The sequence below is a fragment of the Pezoporus occidentalis genome, unplaced genomic scaffold (genome assembly GCF_034315485.1).
Source record: "Pezoporus occidentalis ecotype Australia unplaced genomic scaffold, CSIRO_AGI_Poc_V1 ctg18, whole genome shotgun sequence".
Classification (NCBI taxonomy): domain Eukaryota; kingdom Metazoa; phylum Chordata; class Aves; order Psittaciformes; family Psittacidae; genus Pezoporus; species Pezoporus occidentalis.
The window spans coordinates 9,899,769-9,922,301 of NW_026913640.1; the positions used below are offsets into that span (position 1 = coordinate 9,899,769).

Below are 22,533 nucleotides of genomic sequence, written 5' to 3' on the forward strand. Positions count from 1 at the left end.
CAAGTTAATGTCTTCCCCAAATCAAAACTAAACAGAGTTCACCCACCTACACAAACAACAGGGACAGAACTGCACAACATTTGTGCCTCTCTGCTTCATACATTTATCCAATGCTGTATGCAAAGCTGTCTGGTACAAACACCTCATACACTAAGAGCTACATGCCTGGGCCTTCAACACATGCTATGAAACCAAACAAAAACCCCATCACTGTAGACAGATAAAACACAGCTGTCTTATTTCAGGTTTAATTAAGAAAAAACAATTAAAAAAGAAAAAAGTGATTACATTTAAGGCCACAAGGGCATCATATGGACAAGAAGCTACCAGACACAGCCACTGCTCTCCAACAAGCTTGACCTAAGCATCATGACCTCACAGTCATAACACGGTCATCGATCTTATGATTCCTTCTCTTCCAAGTTAAATTTGTATTCATTTCTGATCATTTTTACTTAATGCTTTTCTAACGATTTCACTTCAGTTTTTTGCTTCCACCCACTCTGTTTTTAAATCTTTTAGTGTGTGTTCTTCACTCTCTTGGGTCACCACTTTTCTCATTCCTTTCCAACCCTAACTATTCTATGATTCTATGATTCTTCTGCTATATCTGTGATCCTTTTCAAACTTTGCTACCAAAAAAGTAAAAGAGAACAGAGCTAGAATGTAACACACCAGATATTACAAAGCAGAATGAAGCAGATTTTAAATTGGATAGGCCAGAAAATTTTAGATAGAAGAATTCTACAGAATATGAAAAGACTTAACTAGAGCCACAGGCTAAAGCCTATTCAGCAGCAGTCAAACCTCCTGCAAAAGGGATTTAAAACAGAGCACTCAAAAGACAGCCATGAAAGCAGGAGATTGACATAATGCCATATAAGAGTAGTAAACCAGACAGCATAATACACGTAAGTCTCTAAAGAACAGTAAAGACACAAAAAGATTATAAAGTTAATAGATGCAGAGACTGAAATCAGGAATACAAAAGAAAAACAAGCAAGCAGCAATCAAAGGAGATGCTGTCAAGACTTTTGGGTTTTTTTGTTGTTGGGGTTTTTTGGTTGGTTTTTTTTAATGAGGTTTGTTTGGTTGGGCGGGGTTTTTTGAGGGGGAAAGACATGATTTGGTACCTCGTCAATGAAAAACAAAAGCAGGTTTTGCATAGGATGCTACATGGGCACCAAGAAGAAGTTAGGAGTGCCTTTCAGAAACCAAAGTCAAAATCAGCCCTCCTTCTACTGTGTTTCACACTACATGTCTGTCTTCAAGAGCACAGGTAACACGCTTCAACCAACACTTGGCATTCACAGAGTCACAGGGTCATCCTGACTGGGAGGAACATCAAAGGGTCTCTGGTCTGACCTCCTGCTCACAGCAGGGTCAGCTCTGAGGTCAGGCCAAGCTGCACAGAGCTTCATCCAGCTGAGTCAAAATCCCACAGCTGGAGACTGCACATCTCTGAGTGACCTGTGCCACCGCCTGACTGTTCTCACACAGAAAAAGTTTCCCTTGCATCCATGCTGAATCTCGTTTTAACTTCTCACCACCATCTCTTACCCTCTTGCTCTGCACTCCCATGAAAAGACCAGGTCCATCTCTGTCCCCTCCATGATGCCTCTGTAGGTACTGGGGTAGGCTGCCAGGAGCCCCCAAAGCTGTGTCTGCTCCAGGTTGAACAAACCCGGCTCCCCCAGTCTCTCCTCACAGGACCACCATCTCAGTGACCTCAGCTGAACCCACTCTAGTTTGTAATGTGCTCCTGTACTGGGCAAACCCACTTCCTCTAAAAATTTCATGTTCAACTGAGTCATCTGAAGTCTTTTTATTTAAATGCTCAAAAGCTCCCACAGGTTTTGATCAAAGATTTTAATGCTGCATTTTTAATAATTGATCTTTTTACATACTGATGCCGTAATCTGCAGCCACCAACACATTCTATTTAAGAGCTGAGGTAATGGTCTACCACACAACAGACCATAGAGGTGGCTGAGGTTTAGAAAAAAAAAAAAAAAAAAAAAAATCACTCTTTTGCCCAGGAAGCTGGGAAACAGTAACAAAAATAAACCACAAAAAAAGAAGGAAGAGGACAATTAAAAGCAAGGGGCTTCCTCCTAAATCTGTTGTCCCCATCCAGAACCGCTTTGCTGTCCTGCAGGGGGCTAAGGAGGAAACAGACTCGCACCATGAACAGCCAGCTGATGCACTGGTAAAGATCTCTACTGGCGCTGCAGGAAAAATTAGCTGCTCGTGGTAGTAGGGGACTCTGCTTTGAAAGGGACAGAGGCACCCATCTGTCGGCCTGACCCGGTCTCAAGGGAGGTGTGTTGCCTACCAGGGGCTTGGATCAGGGATGTTGCAGAGAGGCTGCCTGGCCTAGTAAGTCCCACTGACTATTACCCGCTTCTACTGATCCATGTGGGTGCTAGTGATACAGACAGCAATAGCCCAGAGGACATAAGGAAGGACTACAGAGCCCTGGGAGAGTTGGTTAGGGGCTCTGGAGCTCCAACTGTCTTTTCATCAATTCTACAGGATAAAGAGGAAGACCTTAAAAAGGCTAAGCGGATTTGCCAGGTTAATAACCTGGTTAGAACAGTGGTGCCATAGTCAGGGGTTTGGGTATCTAGAACATGGGACTCAATTTAGGAGGCCAGGACTACTGGAGGTTGGTGGAGCTGGTCTGACACGGTAAGGGCAGTTTTGGTAGGAGGCTTGCCAGACTGGTCAAGGATGCTTTAAACTAGATGTGTGGGGGGAGGAGAGCATCATTCCATCCCAACATACCCAGTCAGACAGGGGTAGAGCAGTTGATGTCATCTACCTGGACTTGTGCAAAGCATTCGACATTGTCCCACACAACATCCTTGTCTCTAAATTGAAGAGGCATAAATTTGACAGGTGGACCACTACAGTGGATAAAGAACTGGCTGGATGGCTGCACACAAAGAGTTGTGGCCAATGGCTCAATGTCCAGCTGGAGACCAGTAACGAGTGGTGTCCCTCAGGGATTGGTGTTGGGTCTGGTCTTATTTAACATCTTCATCGCTGACACGGACAGTGGGATTGAGTGTGTCCTCAGCAAGTTTGCCGATGACACCAAGCTGTGTGGTTCGGTTGATACCCTGGAGGGAAGGAATGCCATCCAGAAGGACCTTGACACGCTTGTGAGGTGCGCTGATGCCAACCTCATGAAGTTTAACCATGCCAAGTGAAAGATCCTACACCCGAGTGGGAGCAATCCAAGGCACAGTTACAGGTTGGGCAAAGATTAGATTCAGAGCAGCCCTGTGGAGAAGGACTTGAGGTGTTAGTTGATGAGAAAATGAACATGATTAGGCAGTGTGTGCTTGCAGCCCAGAAAGCCAACCGTATCCTGGGCTGCATCAAAAGGAGCGTGACCAGCAGGTCAAAGGAGGTGATCCTGCCCCTTTACTCTGCTCTTGTGAGACCTCACCTCGAGTACTGTGTTCAGTTCTGGTGTCCTCAACATAAAAAGGACGTGGAACTGTTGGAACAAGTCCAGAGGAGGGCCATGAGGATGATCAGGGGACTGGAGCACCTCCTGTATGAAGATAGGCTGAGGAAGTTGGGGCTGTTCAGCCTGGAGAAGAGAAGGCTGCGTGGAGACCTCATAGCAGCCTTCCAGTATCTGCAGGGGGCCTATAGGGATGCTGGGCAGGGACTCTTCATTAGGGTCTGTAGCGACAGGACAAGGGGTAACGGGTGAAAACTTAAACAGGGGAAGTTTAGATTGGATATAAGGAAGAAATTCTTTCCTGTTAGGGTGGTGAGGCACTGGAATGGGTTGCCCAGGGAAGTTGTGAATGCTCCATACCTGGCGGTGTTCAAGGCCAGGTTGGACGAAGCCTTGGGTGAGATGGTTTAGTGTGAGGTGTCCCTGCTCATGGCAAGGGGGGTGGAACTAGATGATCTCAAGGTCCTTTCCAACTCTTACTATTCTGTAATTCTATGATCCTAATAAATATGGCACCAGCCCATAAAGCAAGATTAATAACTTTCATCTATACAATCAACACACCCATGAGCCAACGCAGAATCAAACTGTGCCCTTTTTTTGTGGTGGTTTATTCTCTGCACAGATGGATGGAATGAAAACCAGGATTAATGAGAACTATTTATTAATTACTTAAAAATAAACAGAATGGAGCAGGACTGAATATATAGAAAATTCTCTTTTAGCAATCACTTTTTTGCCATTGCTACATTTTATTACTGTTATCATAGAATCACAGAATCCTAGCATGGTTTGGTTTGGAAGGGGCCTTAAAGATTATATAGTTCTAACCCTTCTGCCATGGTCAGAGACACCTTCCACTAGACCAGGTTGCTCAAAGCTCCATCCAACCTGGCTTATGCCATGCAGTTTAATATTTGTCTTGTTACAGAGATTAGCAAATCATCTACATGCAAGCAATGCTCCAACTACCAGAATAAATCAACATTCCCAACTGAAAGATAAAACTGAATCAACTTATTAGCATTTCTTTTAATATTATTAAAAAAAAAAAAACACAAAGCCCAAACCAAAACCAAACTGGAAATTAAGTTCAAAACTGGTTACTATTAAATAAACAAATCTTAATAACTTCAGGGGAAAAAAGCAAAAGCTTTTTTATTATTTTATGTTTGTTTTGTTTTACTCTCTTAGCATCTGGGTTTAGAAATCTTTTAAATAATCTCTTCAAGCAACAAACTATATTAACATAATGATGTAAACCCCATCAGTAGAGCTGATGTTTACAAGTAGGGAAACTAAAACACAAAGGTGTAGTATGACTTATTTAAGACAACATAGGAAAAGTGTGGCATTAAAGGCATGTGAAAGACACCGCAGCTGCAATCTTAGCATTGAACAAGCATTGGAAAAAGTCTTAGAGGCAGCTGGAAAAAAAGCAACCCTAAATCAATACAAAATATAGTTTAACAGAATTACATCAGTAATTAAGTTAGTTAATAGTGTTTAAAAGTAACATTTAAAGCTGCAAGCCAAAGTCTTAATGACAAAGTCAACAGAAGTTGCACTGCAAAACATGCTAGTATTTTCTAGAGAAAATGAGAGGGGAGAGGCCGATGATGATGCACTTCATCTAATCCTGTGGCTGCTTTCCATGTAATAGCAAGAATTTATAATCTAGACATGCCATAGACTCTTGAGCTATCTTAATGCAGCCACTCTTAAGGAAACACCCAGCTCTCATACACCAGATCCAAGAGAGAAAGAAAACCCTGCAACTATCTGCACTTAAACAGATTGAAGTACCCAGCAGCACCCAAGTCCTCAGCAAGCAAAGGCTGCAGCTCCCAGGAGAAGCTGCTTGGTTGCTTCAAAAAGCCATGACATGTAGAGGTCAGCATTTTGGGCAGCTGAGCCATTACCTCCTCCATTACATCCTCTGCCAGGAGAAGCAGCCTGGCACAGAAGTTCCCTTACAACACTAAGGCTACAACTCCACCTTAGCTGAAGTTAAGCCTGAGCTACTTCAGCCTCCACCCACAGCTGTGCTTTCCTGGCATTCATCTGATTAGGGTGTACACAAACAACCTACTCTCAGTTATTTCATTTTCTTATTTTTCACATCAACAAGATGAGGCCAAGAACTCTAATTTTGCTGGAAAACTCTTAGAAAACATTCAAGGGCACTTCAAGCTTTAAGTGTAGCCTATGCAGCTGTTGAAAAGAAAGAAAAGCAAATAATGAGCAAGCCCTTGCCTCCCCCAGCAGCAGAGGGAGGCTGGATGGATGCTGCTTCTAAGACTGAAAAGGGATGCTTGTCAACTCACTTGTCAGTATTCATTCCCCTTATCTTAATAGCTCTGCACTTGGAACATAACAGCAGCATTGCCTCTGCACAATAGCTATGAAAGGGCTAAGACAGGCTTTCTAACAAAGTAATACTCTCCTGATTTATTTAACACATCTCTAATACTTTTCTTCTTTGCCTTTTAGCTAAACGCTCCTCTCAGCAGCCTTCTTCCCTTAATGGTTTGCTCCTACGCGGGCACACACTTTATGTGAGAGAACTTTATCATCCTCACCCAGCACCACATTAAACCAACTGTACAATTACACTGAAATCTGACAAATTTCACCTCAAAGTGAAGGACTACTCAAGTGCTTCACTTAATAAAGAGCATAATGCTACATAGAGATCTTTTTTCCCTTTCAGATTATTTCCCTTGAAATATGATGCAATCTCTCTTCAGAATTAATGTATTGATTGATTTCAAGTGTAGCTTGAAATACTACTGAAAAACAAATACTATTTTTAATGGATGCATTTATCTTCACTGATACTGAATGGTTTGGGCTGTCTATAATCTATTTTTATTTATTGGATATATATATTTTAATATTTTTTATAAGTTTTAACACAGTATTCAGTGTTCTATTACAGTATGTACAAGTACTTTCAGTATTACTTTATAAAACTCCAACCAAACACATTTAAATCTTAACTACTTTGTCATCAACAGCAATCATTTGCAAAAGCAGAACTGGGAGTGAGACAGAGCCTATTGCTCTCATTGTAGCAGGGTTGCAACAGGAAAGGGTACAAAGGATCAGGCGCAGGGCATTCTCACCCAAGAACTTCCCCATCTGGGCCATGGCTTAGCCAACCATGGGGTTGCCCAGCCAAGGCATGGGAAGAGGATTGTGGCAGAGGCTGGAGAACACAAAAGCTACCATTAAAGCAGGAAGTAAACCCCAACAAATGCAGTGTGGCACAAGCTACATAAAGGAAAAATAATCCACTGTAAATAAAAAATGACAACCGATTTGCTCACACCATTCTTCTCCTACTAGTTAAAATTACCACCATTAGTGCTTTTAAAAATAAACTCGGAGTTTGCTTTTAACCTTGCAGGATGCAAAGGAAGAGAATTCTTCCTTGACAGGTAAACTTATGTCTCTTTTTTTAAATTCCCACATCAAGTATATCTTTCACTGGATCAATTCAATTCATACAGATTTTAAGTCATTACAAGGTCATGATGGTTCTCAAAGTACCCTCTCTAAGCATGCTAGATATACTTCACTCAAATGCCACCAGTAATGTTCATGCTTTTTGAGCATCAGCTCTAAACTTGATATGAGTGTTATACCATCCCTAGTATTGTCACTCCCATTTTGGTTCCTTACAGGAAGCATCCTTTCCAGATTCTAAAGAACTATATGTGAATTAATATAAATTAATGAAGTCAAACTCTCCCACCTTCCCTCCTATAGACCGATGCAAAAATTGTTAGAAAATACCCCCTTTGAACTCAATGTTTAAATCTATCTGGGTGGTGTCTCTAGGGATACCCTGAATGTAACAATGTGGTTTGCAAGGACATTCTGCTAACAGTAAGACAAAGATGAGACAAAGTATGAAAAGGAATTATCAAGTAGGACTGAACCTGTAGTCTCTTTGATTATGCCACAAAGTCCTTTAATAATGGAGATAACCTGGAGGGTTTCAGGGTTAATAAAACTTTTTAAAATGGAAAAACAACACTAACGCTAATGAGCAGTAAGGCAGACAGTAACCACCCCTTAGTCACTGACAGATCATTGCCTTCAACCTGTGTTTATCAGTCTCAGGGGAAAGTGCAAACTTACAAATTTTTGAAAGGCACTGTGAGTGAGACTGTGTGGAAAGCCCAGCAGCTAGAAAAGCCCAAGGTCAAGGCCAGTGACTGTGTAAGAGCCCTGTGGTGCAGGTTAGAAGAGTATCAGACATATTTAGGGCCCATGCTATTATATAAGGGATCACTGAATACGAGAGCGCTTGTGAATCAAGGGAGTGAGCGTGTTCACGGTTCTGCTAGCAGATGTCAACCCCAATCAGCCAACAAGAAGGAATAAGCTTGTGCTGCCCATACTGCTCATGCTTATGTGAGTGCTGCCTGCATTTATCTTTTCTGCCTCTCTAGTCTCTGCGGCTACCTATGCGTGCATCGTGTATGCATCTGTGCAATACATGCGCAGCCTTGCTAAGGCTGGATCCGTAGCCTGGAACAGCAGCAGCAGCCTCTATCTAACAGACCTGCAGAAGAAACCTCCAGAGTTGTAATCCAAGGGACTTGGCTTCCTCTACCAGACTGCAATCTTTCACTTTCAAGAATGAATTTTAACCAGAAAGCTACTGAATAAATTCACTGGGGCTCTTCCTGAAACTGCAAGTTACTTGTTTTATAAAAGTCTTTCCATAAAGATGGTATAAAGAATTTCCTCTTTTAGCCTTGGAAATACATAATTAAATAATAACATCTGGGAGAGCAAGTATACAAAGGGTGAAATACTACAGTGTATCCTCCTCATTAAAACTATCCACTTTCCTACTACCAAATTAGGGAACAGGAGACAAACTAATCAGAGGTCCTCAGTTTCAACACTGTTTCTAAAATGGTTCTGTATTTTCTACTGCATTAGTAACAGCATAAGCAAATCTAAGAGACCACATAACTCTGAACTTCATGTGTCACATACCAGTACCATTTCAGCTGCAGAAGGGACACAAAATGTCCTCAGTTTCCTCTCAAAACTTAAACGCAGTTGTTTAAACGCCTTCCAAGGAGACAGGGAACTGCTGCATCTTGCAGAACAGGCCCTTGAAGACAGGCTCAGTTTGTGTACCTATGTGTACTTGGTACTAATACACCCAAATAAAATACTTTTTTTTTTTTTTAGAAAAAGTACTTGTAGCCATCTTCTTACATTGATCGTGCCAAGTGCACAGCGTATCTTACTTGCTGGAAAGGGAGCTAAGACATACGGCTCCTATTTACCTTTCCTTCAGCACCGTTGTGCATTTTTCTGAGCTTGGGTTAGCAATATGGAAAGAGAGGTTATTAAGACGCAAGATGAATCCCTCTCTGCCACTATTTTTCTCCTAACAACAGTGCATTTTCAATTGAACACCTGAAAAATGGAGTGTGAAAACATGTTCTGAATACTTTATTCACTTCTCCCTTTATTGTTGTTCATAACATTTTACACATTTCAAAAGAGCTCATCTATACCTCTTGCTGGGCTGTCATTAAATATCCATTAATGCAGAATTCTTTTTTCATCATCTTGATCAGTGTTACTGCCCTTTCCCTTGTGCTCAACTGCTAAAATTTACTTCGCCTCCAAAACTTCAATAAGCATTAATTATATCACAATTATACCTCAGATTTTTATTTATTTTTGTCCACCTGATTTTCAAATATTCCCCATTTGCAGAGGAAGGAGAGGATAATAAACTGTGAGACTCATGAAGGAAACCTAATTATAGTGTAGTTCCTTTGCAAGTTTCCACAAGCCCTAAGGCACTGCAACACACATCTAATTCAAGCACTTCATTAATGTGGGTTAGGGTCAAAGGGAGAACTGCGATGGGGGAGATTACTGTGGGAGTCTGCTACAGGTCACCTGATCAGGAGGACTGTGTGAATGAACCCCCCCATAAGCAGACAGGAGTAGCCTCATGCTCACAAGCCCTTGTCCTCATGGGGGACTTCAATTACCATGATATCTGTTGGCCATATTCACCAAGTAAAAAAAGCTATTTTGTGCTGGTTTTGATTTTAAAAAGTCTTTCTCACCCCCCCCCCCCCCCCCCAATTTAATCTTCAAGATTATACTGAAAAAAATGTATGAGAGGGACTCTTAATGGAAGATGACCCTGAAAATAACAAGCTTTATAAAACCACTGCTTTTTCTACATTGACTCTCAATGTAAATCAAAATCTGAATCCATGGGCAAGATACAGAAAACCAGATGAAACAACATATGCTCTCATAGCATTGGGTAAATTATTTTGTTATTCTAAGTTACAATTTTAAAGCCAATGTGGAGACTTCAGTTATTAGCATACATTCAGCTTCAGAGGACTTTCTGATTACTGATGCATCTAACTATGTAGTAGACTGCTACATTTGGTTATAGAGAACAAAAACGCATTTGTCTCTAATGATCTCCTACCTACATAATAGCTTTAATAGACTTAGCAAGTATTAACAATTGATCTAAAGAAAGAAATTAAAACTGCCAAATATACAAACCAGCAGTATCAGCTGCAGTAGGAAGAAAAGAAATTTAGAGGAGGAAATACAAATCAAGATACAGTCACAACTGGAACTTTCTGGAAGTGAAGAAAGAGAAGAAAGTTAATGAAAAAGTTAAGCAAAGATCTTGAACAAATCTGAAGCAAGAGCAGACAGAAAATATTTAACCATGGCTTTTTCAAAAAGCTAGAATTCTTGCAGGAAAATTCAGTAATCAAGGTGGAAAACCAAGAAACAGGGAGTTGTCACATACGCTGTTACAAAAGATGTCAAAGGGACAAAAATCTACAGCAGTCTGCTTGTGGGAATGAAATTAGAAAAGGTGGGAATGAAATAATTAGCACTATTGCAGAAAGGAAAGGTCGGATGACAAGAGCTCGTGCTAAGCCATAATGTATTTTAGCTGAGAGTGAAGTATGGAGGATTTTAAAAGAAGCAATGACAGTCACAAGGGATGGATTTAAGACTTTGTATAAAAGGGATTGCTGAGTGCCAGTGAGGGGATGTATAAGACGGTATCAAAGTACGTGACTATCAAAAGCTCCTCTTACAATGACAGAAGAAGGGACACGAAGGCATCCATACTTGCACAAAATCTGAAGTTATGAAAATAACTCAAGAAAGTCTCCTAGCCTCTTTGTTGCTTTCATATCCTTTGTTGGTAACACACTTTAATTGCTTTTAAGTTTCAACCTCTACTTCCAAATGATGCTGAGAAATAAGTTACCCACCAGCCTGGCAAGCTTAGACACTAAACCCAACTTCTAAGACCAAAGTCAGATAACAGTTAGACACCTGATCAGGTTTCTGCAGCACAGTTATAATACATGGACTTGGGCAGTTGTTCTTCCTTTAGATCACTGAGATGCCACGCAAAGGTTCAAAATCAACTAAGTATCTGCTTCTGAGTGATTATGTTATCTTTTGGGAATGGAAACCTTATGAGGTGGGAGAATTTTTAAACATCATTGGGAAGTCACTGCAAAAGTGGCCACATGGTTCCTTTTTACTGTGAGCCAGTTCAAATTTCCCCCTAGCATTCTTTTGTTAATGAAGGACTGACAACTCTTCCCACTGACAATGCAATAAATTCCCAAAAAATATTACTGAGAAAATAATGGCTGAAATGGCTAAAATTAACTGTGACACTTATCTAGGATTTCTAAACTATGCCAAAGAACTTCTCTCCCTGCAGTGTGAATTTAACTAATCACACATTTTCTGTTAAGGAAAAAAATTAATAGCTGCCCCACATAACAATGTAGCTTCTTCATGGGTCACTGGAACAGTGGATCTTCTGATCACTAGTTCAGCTTAATACAACCCAAGAGAAAGGAGGTAATGCTTGTCACAGCTTGGGTAAGGCAAAAGACCAGGACTTGACATATTTGCTCAACTATTTTGCCCAATCACAGCTATTTCCTAAGCAGGAACAGGTGACTGTCAAGAATCACAGACATAAAGGATGACTTAGTAATAAGGCAGAGTAACAGAAACATATTTAATCTGTGTGGCAGCCTTCCCTTATATAGCCTGTATTAATTAATCGCTAAAGTGAATTGGTATCTCAAACTTGGAAGGCCTTCTGAAGCGAGGGCGGAGAAACGTATTTAACCACAAGGTTAGTGAGATGATGGGGAGGCAAATGATGTCCTACCAAGGGAAAACCTGAACTCCCACCTATCGCCTTCTTGCTGCATCTTTCAAGTTTCATCTCCTCTAAGTTTGAATATCAGGCTACTACACTGTTTGCAATACCATCTCAAAAACTAAATTACAGTCAGGAAACTGAATACTTCACCATGTACAGAGAATTTACCGTATGAGCTATTTTTCACCTCCAGTTGTTAAGCCACGAGTAAAAAATCTGAACATGCATGCAATGACTGAATGCAGGAAGGCAGCCCTAAAAAGCCAGACACACATTTCACAGTACCTCAGTCAGAAGTCTTTTTTTTTTTTTAATACGTTTCTTTTTGACATACTACCATTCGTGTCTTTAATTTCATTTCATCAAAAATAATAATTAGGTGTAACACAAAAAACACTCATGCAGTGAGTTAGGTTAGAAGAAACTTGACACTTTCCATAATTACAATAAAACCCCCACAGTACTGATGATATGGCCAGTCCTGTTCATTCTGCCTGCTTCACTTTTGAAAAGAGGAATTCTCTTTTTATAGTATCTCCACAGTTTAATTTTTTTTAATGCAGGCAAATATTTGATCAATGTCATTTGTTCTCCTCAGCATTATAATGAGGAAGCTGTTAACAGACAAAGTAACAAAGTATTTAGTCACTGAAGTCTGATGTCAAACATACAACAGCATCACTCAAAGTGTCTTACTTTGATAGTGACTAGCAGATTGATTGCAAAAATCATAAATCAGTCTCTCCTTCTTAGTTTATTAAGCTGCATCCTTAAAATCTGATAGCACTGCTTCCTGTAAAATTGTCTGTGATTTCATCTGTAACACAGAAAACATTTCTTTGCAACTACTTTCAAATGCAAAACTTTGCTAAAGGAGAGATTTTTTTTGTAGATGCCAAACGACTGTACCAGGACTATAGTAGACTTTCAAATTAAATGTGTGAAGTATGCTTTGACTTCAGTTGGAATACACCAGTGCCTAAATGTAACCTGAAGCTTTCACAAATCCCCTCCAAATTATTTTGCTCAAATACAAACCTTCATAGACATTAAAACATCTAGCACTAATCACTAGCAATCAGTAGATAAAGTCAAACTGGATAAAGTCAGCATTTGCAGAGCAGAGCAATAAAAACCACCTTTAATGCTTTGAAAATTAGCAGCTTTGAGTACAAAGCAGGCCTTTAATAACATGTAGTCCTGGGATCTCACATCCATTATCCGGAGAAACACAAGCCCTTGTCACAATGACTAACAGAGCGATCCTTATAGTCAAAGACACCTGGCTGTGTTCCTTTTGACTGGTACATGACAAGGGCAGAAAACTCTCCTTTGAGCCATGAAAAATAACAGAGAGAGAAAACAGACTGCAGATACTGAAGTTTTCAAATTACAGCCAAAGTTATATGACAGTATTTGAATAACTCATGAAATACATTCCAATAGCCCCAGTAACACTGATGCAAAAAGTTAGCACTTCTGCCTACCTGAAATGTAATACTGAATGTTGAGCAAGTGGTAGTCTGAAGACATTTCAGAGACACTCTTTCAATTCCCCTTCCCCCTAAACATCTTCAGCATGTTAGAGCACATATGCCAAACAACACTTTCCTCTTGTGAAACATACCCTTCCACTGAACAGTGCTCAAAAAAAAAATTATGCTCCCACTAAACTCTTAGCAGATTTTTTAAACATGTAAATCAAGCTCCAATGTTGCCCTCAACTGGTATTGCATAAGGCTTTGTGTTATCCAGCTACTTAGGTCAGAACAGTCTTCCTGAGTGCACTGTATTCCTGAAAATTTAAATGCACTTGTACTCGTTTCACAAACATATTTAAGTACTTTTCTTCACTGAGCAAGCCATACCACATTATCTATTTCTGCACTTCCGTAACTGAAATAGAAATCAACTTACCCTATGTTTTTCCTTTACTTTCTTCCTATATTCTTCTTTGTCAAATTTGTCTTCTTCCCGTAGTATCTCTTTAGCTTTATCTAAGTTGATACCACTGGTATCATCTTCCTCATCTGCTTGCGCCAAACTGGATTTTTGCACAGGTGGCCACTGCTGCATTAACTGAATTACACACCAACAAGAAAAATAATGGTTAGAAACATTCTTTCCATATCAAAGTTTTGATGCCCTAAATATTCCAATACCTTATTTTTCTAGACTAAAAAAGATCATTTGGAAAGGAAACAAACAACACTTTGGCACAATACAAACTCAGACACATTATTTAACATCACATTCAGTCAAAAATCAGTATTTGAAGAAAGTATCTCCATTACACCCTACTCCTGTTTAATGGATTCACTTGAACTTCTTCCCGTATTTTTCTCTCTTTGCCTAACGGAACAAGTAATTTGTAATCCTCCTAGTCATTCTGGGAGAAAAATGATACTTACTTTTAAGAAATGACTCTCCAGAATATATGGAACAAAACAAAACACTGCTAAATCTAAACAGTATGTTTTTGCATAAACAATCAATATTGCAACACATTAACTGAGATAAAAATGAAACAAGCCTTCATCACACAGTACACAAAAACCCCACAATGGCAGGTTAACATTCTGGGGGAAAGCAAGGATGATTCAAGTTTGATTTGCAGATGACATGCTGAACACATCCAGCCTTCCTAAAATACCTGAAGCTCTAGAGCAAAGGCAAAGGTTACATATTCACCAAAAAAATACCCCCACCTATCTTGTGACCTAATAGTTTATACCTCATGGTATGAGCAGACATTATCTGGGGGTACTCATTGCAAAATCATTCTTGCTTACGGACTAGTAGAGTAGTAACTGTTAAAAAGAAACTATATGGCAGAAAATATAGAATGTCTTTCAGATACAATTACAAAACCAAACATCTTTAGGACTCTCGAATGCACACAGGGTGTTATTCACCTAGACACTGATAAAGCCAACCTACTGTTTCTACTTCCTGTTGTAAAATGGAGTTTGTGTTTTTGTATTTTCCAGAAAGATGTTTTTCCTAAAGGAGTTTTATTTTATCAAAGAGAAGTGTGTGGACTAGAACAGTAAAACTTAAAGCACAGTTTTACAGAGCTCAGAAAAAAAGCAGGAACAACATCCATAGATGCAAACTTTATGTTTCCTTAACTAAGTCACCCCTTCTCTATTGTGTTGCTTTTCTAACTATAATCTTTGTGCTAGTTATTTTTCCTCCATCCTCGCTCCTCTCTGCTTCATTGCACACACAAATAAAACATCTGCATAAAAGCAAGAGCTTTTGAATGTCTAAAAGTATCTGAAGATATAATTCCCAGGCAATGGGGCAACCTCTAAAACCCTTCAGATTTTCTCTAATATCATTAATTACATGCCTATGCTACCTTCACCTGCAAGATAAAATGCTTTAGTTTATTTGGTCACAAAAGCAATACATACTTGCAAAGATGACCTCTCTTTCAGTTTATGTCTTACTGAAATTAATCTAGAGTTTTAAAAAAAAAAAACCAAAAACTATTTTTTTTTTTCCTAATGCTGGAAGTGGAAAATCAACGCACACAGCATCTGAAGCAGTGAAATCAAATCTTAGAAAAGTTTACAGAGCATGGAGACTTGCTAGTGAGATTACCACCACAGTGCAACCTTACAGTGCCTAGCATCCACTATAGTTCCCTTCAGTATAAAATCAATACATTTTTCCAGAGGCTATTAAAAGATCGAATTAAATTACTGGCAAATTTCAATGCACTACATCAGCACCAGTAGGTGAAAATGTGGTACTTCCTTAGCTTTCCTAACAAAACTTTTAATCTAGAAATAGTGAATGCTGGAAAGAAAACCAGGGGCTTCTTTTAATTGCAGTACAGTAACTCAAGACATAGGGGAGCTTTGGCAAATAGCCACAGGAAAACTGGTTTACGTTTCTCTAAGGAAAAAAAAAGGCTCTTCATTCTCCTGAAATTGAGGATAATGGGCAAAAAAGAGTCAGGGTTCTGTATATCCCCTAACAGCTCTCATACAAGTATCTTATATACACAAAGGTGAAAAGAGGTCAGTGCTCAGCATTCCTTTTTCCCAGTGGAACTGCATTCTAAGTGGAAGCTGAACAGTTTTGCAAAACTTAAACCAATTACAGAAACCACACACTTTTTAGAAGTGCATCATTTTTATATGGATCTAAAGTAAAACTATTTTTGTCGTTATAGAAACTACAAATTAAATTCAACTACAATTCAATATAAATTTGGAAGTATTTACAATATGCAGCATCATATCCCACCAAAATACAGTTACTTTGAATTGATCTTACCTCTCCATCTTCAGTAAAGACTATTTTTGTGTTGACTTTAAATTTCTTCTTCAAGATTTTTTTGGCTTCTTGGGTTTTAGTTGTTTTTTTCTTCAGCTTTGTTTTTGATACATTCTGCATAAAAGAAAATGAGTTTTTTTTTATTCACAGAGTACGTGCTTCAAACGTTGTCAAAAGCAATTAGCTATATTAGAATGTAATTCCTAAAACACATGAGTAAGAGTAATTTCAAGTAAAAATTAGCTCACAGACCTTTTATAAAAGTGGTTTAATCACACTGTATCATGTAGAACTCATTTACTCTAATGAAAATTCAGCATAATTTAAATCCTGCCAGCAGCAGGACACCTGACTCATTCATATCTCACTAACCTTTTTCGGACAAAGACACTATATTCACCAGCTTATGCTGTTAGCAAGCCTTATCAGACAAGAAATCCAGTAGAACTGACTGGAGCCATTAGCTACAACTGATCAAATATTACTTTCATCTCAATAGTCATCAAATTGTCCCCAGGCACCACAGCACACCAGTCTGAGTCACTTCTGTGTCAATGAAAGGCACAAATGGCCATGCATGAACCTTCCTATTTCATAATTTTTCTCCCTTGCAGTCCCATCAGGGTACAGAACATCAGTTATTGATGTTTACCAAACTTACTATTAAATAACATTTAGAATCACAAAAGCTATTAGCATCATAGGAAAAAAGCTGAAGTGAAACAAAAGGCTGGCTACCCCTGAGAAAGCAACACTGACCAGAGGAGCAAATATTATCAGCAAAACAGCATCTCTGTATAAAACATACTGACACTGAAGTTAATATTATTTGTGTGTTCAATCTTGCTGTTATGAAGAAGAGGTGAGGAGGTAACATTTTTGACAAAGACTGAGGATTTACCCAGAGTATTGTCACATTTTGGAGGTGGACTGCAGTTCTGGGAAGACCATTTTTGTAAATTCTGTAAAATGCAGTGGAAAATAAATCATCACATCTACGGATAGCCTGCATAGGTTTCACAGAGCCACTCATCTGGTGGCAACATCATGGAACCAATGAACATGGAGATTAACAACCTCCAGCTCTTCTTCTGAGAGCTCTCCTTGCAAGAACAAAGGCCATATGTGTTCAGGCATCTAACAGGGCACAGTACAGACAAACAACATTTGAAGCCATACTTCTGCTACTGCAGAAAGTATTCTGCTGGAATACATGGAGAATCCATAGCAGAAGACCCACAAATCATCCATCATCCTGCAAAGACTACAAAGCTCCACTACTCAGGAAAAAGTGCCTGAAGAACAGTCACTAAACTGCCTAAACTTCTGATAAATAATAGCAAGTGGCCAAAGCAACCAGAGGGAAAAAAAAATAAAAATGAGCTTTCTGTCACTTTTTATTTTGGTAATTTTCATCAGTTTCATGTTCTATACCAAATCCACTATAAAAGGAAGCAAAAAAAATTAATTCAGAAAGTCACTGTCATTATGGTCAGCACACTAATGCACTGAAATATGAACTATAAAAGAGAAAAATTACAGCCTTCCTGACAGAAAAAATGGCTTGTGACAGCTACTGCACTGTTATCAAGTAATGACCATATCTATTATAGGAAATAGTAACTGTAGCAGCACTTACATCCTCAGTGTTGCCCTACGGTTTTGGTTGCATTGTGCATCTACTACTGCTTACGCACACCTTTAACAGCTCAGAAAGCTCTGCTATTTCCTCACTCCTGGTGCTTATCCTACAAATACAGTGTTTGAGAGTCTGCATAAGCACAAAACCTTTTCCTCCAAATAAAGGCTATTTAGTAGAACAACGAGAATTGTCCAGGAGAAGAATTTAAAGAGAGCTGTACTTCAGGGTAGTAGTATCATACTTAAACAACATTTCCTTTCACCAGGTGCTTTTGATTGTTTTGGGGAATTTGGGTGGGGCTCTTTTGCTTTGGCTTGTTTTTGGATTTGGGTGTTTTTCTGTCTGTTTGTTTGGTTTGTATAATCTTTCATTTCTGCACAGCCTGCATTACTGGTACCAGCATAATACGGTAATGTAGAAAAAAAAAAAAAAGTAGGAAAAAAAAAGGTGACTGAAATCTTCAAATTGGTACATTTATATTTTGTAAAATTATATTTAAATGTGCATCTCTGTTTTCTGTATTTCTTAGTTTAAAACAAGTTTTCCTGACTAAAGAACACAAATATCCAATGTGCTGTCTTTCTATGCATATATAGGCAATGTTTCCAGTTGTACCTTTTTCCCCCTCCCTCCCCTGTGTGATTTTCAGAAGCAGAAGTATTTTGCAAAGTAGCATGGAAAAAAATGGGATAGGACAAAATTTCCAAGCAAAAGGAGGAAAATGATGAGGAAGAAAAAAATGGAAGGCAAATTCTCTCACTACAGACCCAAAAAGTACAGTATAAAATCAATGTGTGAATTTGGCAGATTTACAATCTGCAGCATTAAGGCAAGATATGAGATCATAATTTCAAAAATCATACAGAAGAACATTAGTATAAACTCTACACACCCCATAGATAATTAAAGTGGTTTTCATTAGGATATTTTCATTGCTTTACTAAACACTATTCAAAGATGATAGCTATCAAGGTTCCCTCAGCTTCAGACACTGTCTCCTGACTGATGGTCACAGTTTAAGACCAAATGGGCTCAGAGAGCACAACATTTTCATCACAAATGTAAGTTGTAAAACTGTGCCCAGATGACTTCAGTGTTCAGCAGGAGAAGTGGTGCAGCCCACGAGGGAAGGGGTGGGTTAGCGCAGTGGTTCCTGATATGGCCTCCACGTCCCAAGGGGGGAAGGCTATGTGGTCCAGAAGAAAAGTCAGGCAGGTGAGTCAGAGACTGTATATAGTCCTGGAGCTACTGTGGAGTCCCAAAAACGCTTTGGTCCTCTCCTGGGACCTCTCTAACATTGTTCTGGAGTCACTATATTGTCCTAAAAGCTCACCTGTCACCTGAGTCTCTCCCTCCATATGTCTCTAGTAGCATCTTTTAGAGCATCTACTCCCCACATCTCAAGAACCTTCCCTCATATCTCCTGCCCCAGTGGCTACTGCTCTATCTTCAACATATCTGAGCCAAGAGTTCCTCCAACTGGCTGCAGTCGTGACACAGGATGTGTTTTCATCCATCTCAGCTCACAGCCTCCTCACCCATCCACACTACCCTTGTGGCCCCTTACTCAAATACCCAAATCCCTCACTCAAATTTCTAATGCCACTGCCTGTCTTTGCTTTGCTCCCACATTTGAAGGGGTACATTGAAAAGTCAAATTCCCATCAAGCAGGAATCTGATTCATCCACTATGAGAAGCTTCATACCACTGGATAGCAGACCTCAGGCTTTCATAATCTCCAGAGCCATCACCAGCTTCCTACGTTTTCAAGCCATTCTGCTTACTCATTTCCCATTTTAATCTCTTTTACTACAAGATACTATAACTCAAAAGCAGCAGGCTGGCATTTAACCCACGTTCTCTGTGGCTCCACCTCTTTTCTTCACAATGAGTTCACCAAACCTGCAGACATCACCCAGCTGCTGGAGGCTGCCAAAAGGCCTCCCTCTGTTAACCTCAAGTGCTGCAAGGCACACAGCTGCAGCAGGAGCAATGACTTCTCCTTAACTGCTCAGTAAACAGCTGAAATCTGGGGTCACAGCCTTTGCAGGCAGAAGCACTGTCACATCCGCAGACAGGAATGGAAGAAGGCTTTCTGCTGATAACCAGACCTTGACCCCCGTGCCAGAGCAAGCCATGCATCTGGATGGTTTAAAGTGAGCTGAGAGGGCATAGCAGCTCCCTACACCGACTGGGTCAGTCAGAAAACACTGTGTACCAAAACCTGCTCAACTAATATGTACCCAAGCAAACCCATTTCTAAAACTGAATTATACCATCAAATAAGCCCTCAACACACACAGACTGTGCATGCATGGACTGGGCACAGGTTTTCATGTTGCTGTCAGGTATCAAAGGGATTCTGCAGCTGAATTTAACGCAAGATAAAGCACCAGTCACTGCACACACATATGCCTCCTTCTCAATGAGAAGAGGGTACCTGCTGCACACCAGCATGTACCTTTTGCCATATGCCCAATAAAACTGGCTTTCAAGCTCAGCTTTTCTTCTATGAAGAAGTGGCAATAAACTGATCAAACAAGACCGGAGTGATAATCAACCTACTCAGAATGGTATGTAACAGTTAAGTATTAGAAGCTGAGTCACACAAGTTTATAAAAATTCTATAAAACACAGGCTCAGCTGCAGGCTCGGGGGATTTTCTATTGTTACTTATCAAAAGCCTAAATTTCTTCTTCCTTTCACACGTGTACATGCCAGATGGCTTGCTGGATTATTTAATGAGTTAGAATAAAACCTAGCTCTTAGAAGCACAGAAAATTCAAACACTCTGATATATAATCAGAAACAATACAGCTAATACACAAGTCCTTTTCCATTTTTCTCAAGGAGCAAGCTTTTGTTTTCTTGCTTAAAAGATCTAAGATTCTTAGCTGAATCTATGACAAAGGTTTTCTAAATGAAGATACTGACAAGTTTAAGACATAAGATTTACTATTTTTCAATTAATTTTTATTTTCTGAAAAGACAGGGCATCAGGAACACAAATGTCAGAAAATTTTGCTATTCTAATATGGAATAATTTTTCTCATTAATACAATTTTTCAAGTCAATAGTTTCAACTGAGTATGCAATCCTCAGTAACTCAGTATCTAAGCACTTACAGTATCTTAGAGTAGCCAAGACAATCACACTTGCCTTGACCTTTGGAGTGTTACAAATCATCAAATGTAAAGTTTCTTTATTTCTAACTGCAATTTCCTTTTTAATTTCCACTTAACAAGACTGTGAAAGCCAGCACAGTATATTCACTATAGAAGCTGTCTAACAAAAGGACATTACTGTGGCAAGGTAAAATACCAGTAGAAAAAAGCTAACAATTTTCCACTCATGTTAGCTATAACAAGCATTACTGCTTTTCTAGGGTATTTGTGGGCTTTTTTTCTCCCCTCTGCTTATACTTTACAATTCCCAGGAAGAATGGTGCTGTACCTGAAATATTTTCCCATCTCTCCCAACATTATTACATTACTTTACCCAGAATTCAACACAATCGCCTCTGAGAAACAAAAATCGATGTGGTACTCAATTTCACACACTTGTTTTGTATTTCTTCAAGAAACTGCCCACAACAGGAGCAAGTATTACCACATTTTTATTCTCACTAAGCACGTCGATCCCCATGTCAAGCTACTGAGTTCAGACTTAGAAGTAATTCCCCACAGAATAAGACACAGGCTTGCCAGATTTGAAGCTACCAAACTTTAGACAAAGAGAAGAGCCATCTTCTTTAGGCTCCAGAGAGCATACAGACATGGATTTTATCTGGCAGGCACTACAAAACCTTCAGAAGACCAAGTATCTTCCAACCACTGGCCTAAAGCAGCCTAACCATCAAGCATTACGTCTCAACCCCATAAAATTCCCAAACTCAAACTACAATGTTTTGATTACCTACAGCAAAGAAAAGGTTAAGAGGTGAGAGAAATTTTCACTCCTCCTGACAAATATCTAACAATAGAAGCAGGAGTGAGATACAGATTTCACACCTTACACATAATTATAACACATAAGAAGGAAAACATCAAGAGAAGCAAAATAACCAGACTTTGAAGTCCATATTACTTCAAGCACCTACAAAACTCTGAACACCAAAAAGCTTCCTCTTAGTAATACAATTTGATTCAACCAGTCATCTGCCTCCCTGTTGAGTTTAAAGGGCCAGAGAAGCACAAATCCTAGGATGCAGCATGACCATAAGGAGATGTATAGATGCTGGTTTCCTTCATGATCTGTGGAAGTGACAAGGTCTCTGTTTTAATTTCAAGCCCACTTCTCTGCAATGACAGCTATTTCAGTCCTTCCTGATTTCTGCTGACTGCTCAAAAGCCACCGGCTGCTTTGTGCTGTCATGAACACCAGAACAAGCCAAAGACATTGAGAAGCATCAAAGTTCTTTAAACCATCCTTCCACTTCCACAACACAACTCCCCCAGCCTTTCCTAGGAAAACAAGCTTATTTGTTAACATAGAATCATAGAATAGTTAGGGTTGGAAAGGACCTTACAATCATCTAGTTCCAGGCCCCCTGTCGTGGGCAGGGACACCTCACACTAAACCATCTCACCCAAGGCTTCGTCCAACCTGGCCTTGAACACCACCAGGGATGGAGCATTCACAGCCTCCCTGGGCAACCCATTCCAGTGCCTCACCACCCTCACAGTAAAGAGTTTCCTCCTTACATCCAATCTAAACTTCCCCTGCTTGAGTTCGAACCCCCTACCCCTTGTGCTATCACTACAGTCCCCAATGAAGAGTCCCTCCCCAGCATCCCTATAGGCCCCCTTCAGATACTGGAAGGCTGCTATGAGGTCTCCACGCAGCCTTCTCTTCTCCAGCCTGAACAGCCCCAACTTCCTCAGCCTGTC

The 22,533-nt window shown here is 39.8% G+C and overlaps 1 protein-coding gene across 1 annotated transcript in view; it reads right to left on the reverse strand.

Annotated features, from left to right (window-relative positions):
* The window catches only part of DDX10 (DEAD-box helicase 10), a 174,742-nt gene that overhangs the window by 53,155 nt on the left and 99,054 nt on the right, over nucleotides 1-22,533 (reverse strand). Inside the window, exons 14-15 of the mRNA XM_062615306.1 lie at nucleotides 16,002-16,115; nucleotides 13,629-13,790 (exon numbers count right to left, since the gene is read on the reverse strand). Of these exons, the coding sequence (XP_062471290.1) occupies nucleotides 13,629-13,790; nucleotides 16,002-16,115 (276 nt within the window). The remainder of the gene's footprint in view (nucleotides 1-13,628; nucleotides 13,791-16,001; nucleotides 16,116-22,533) is intronic.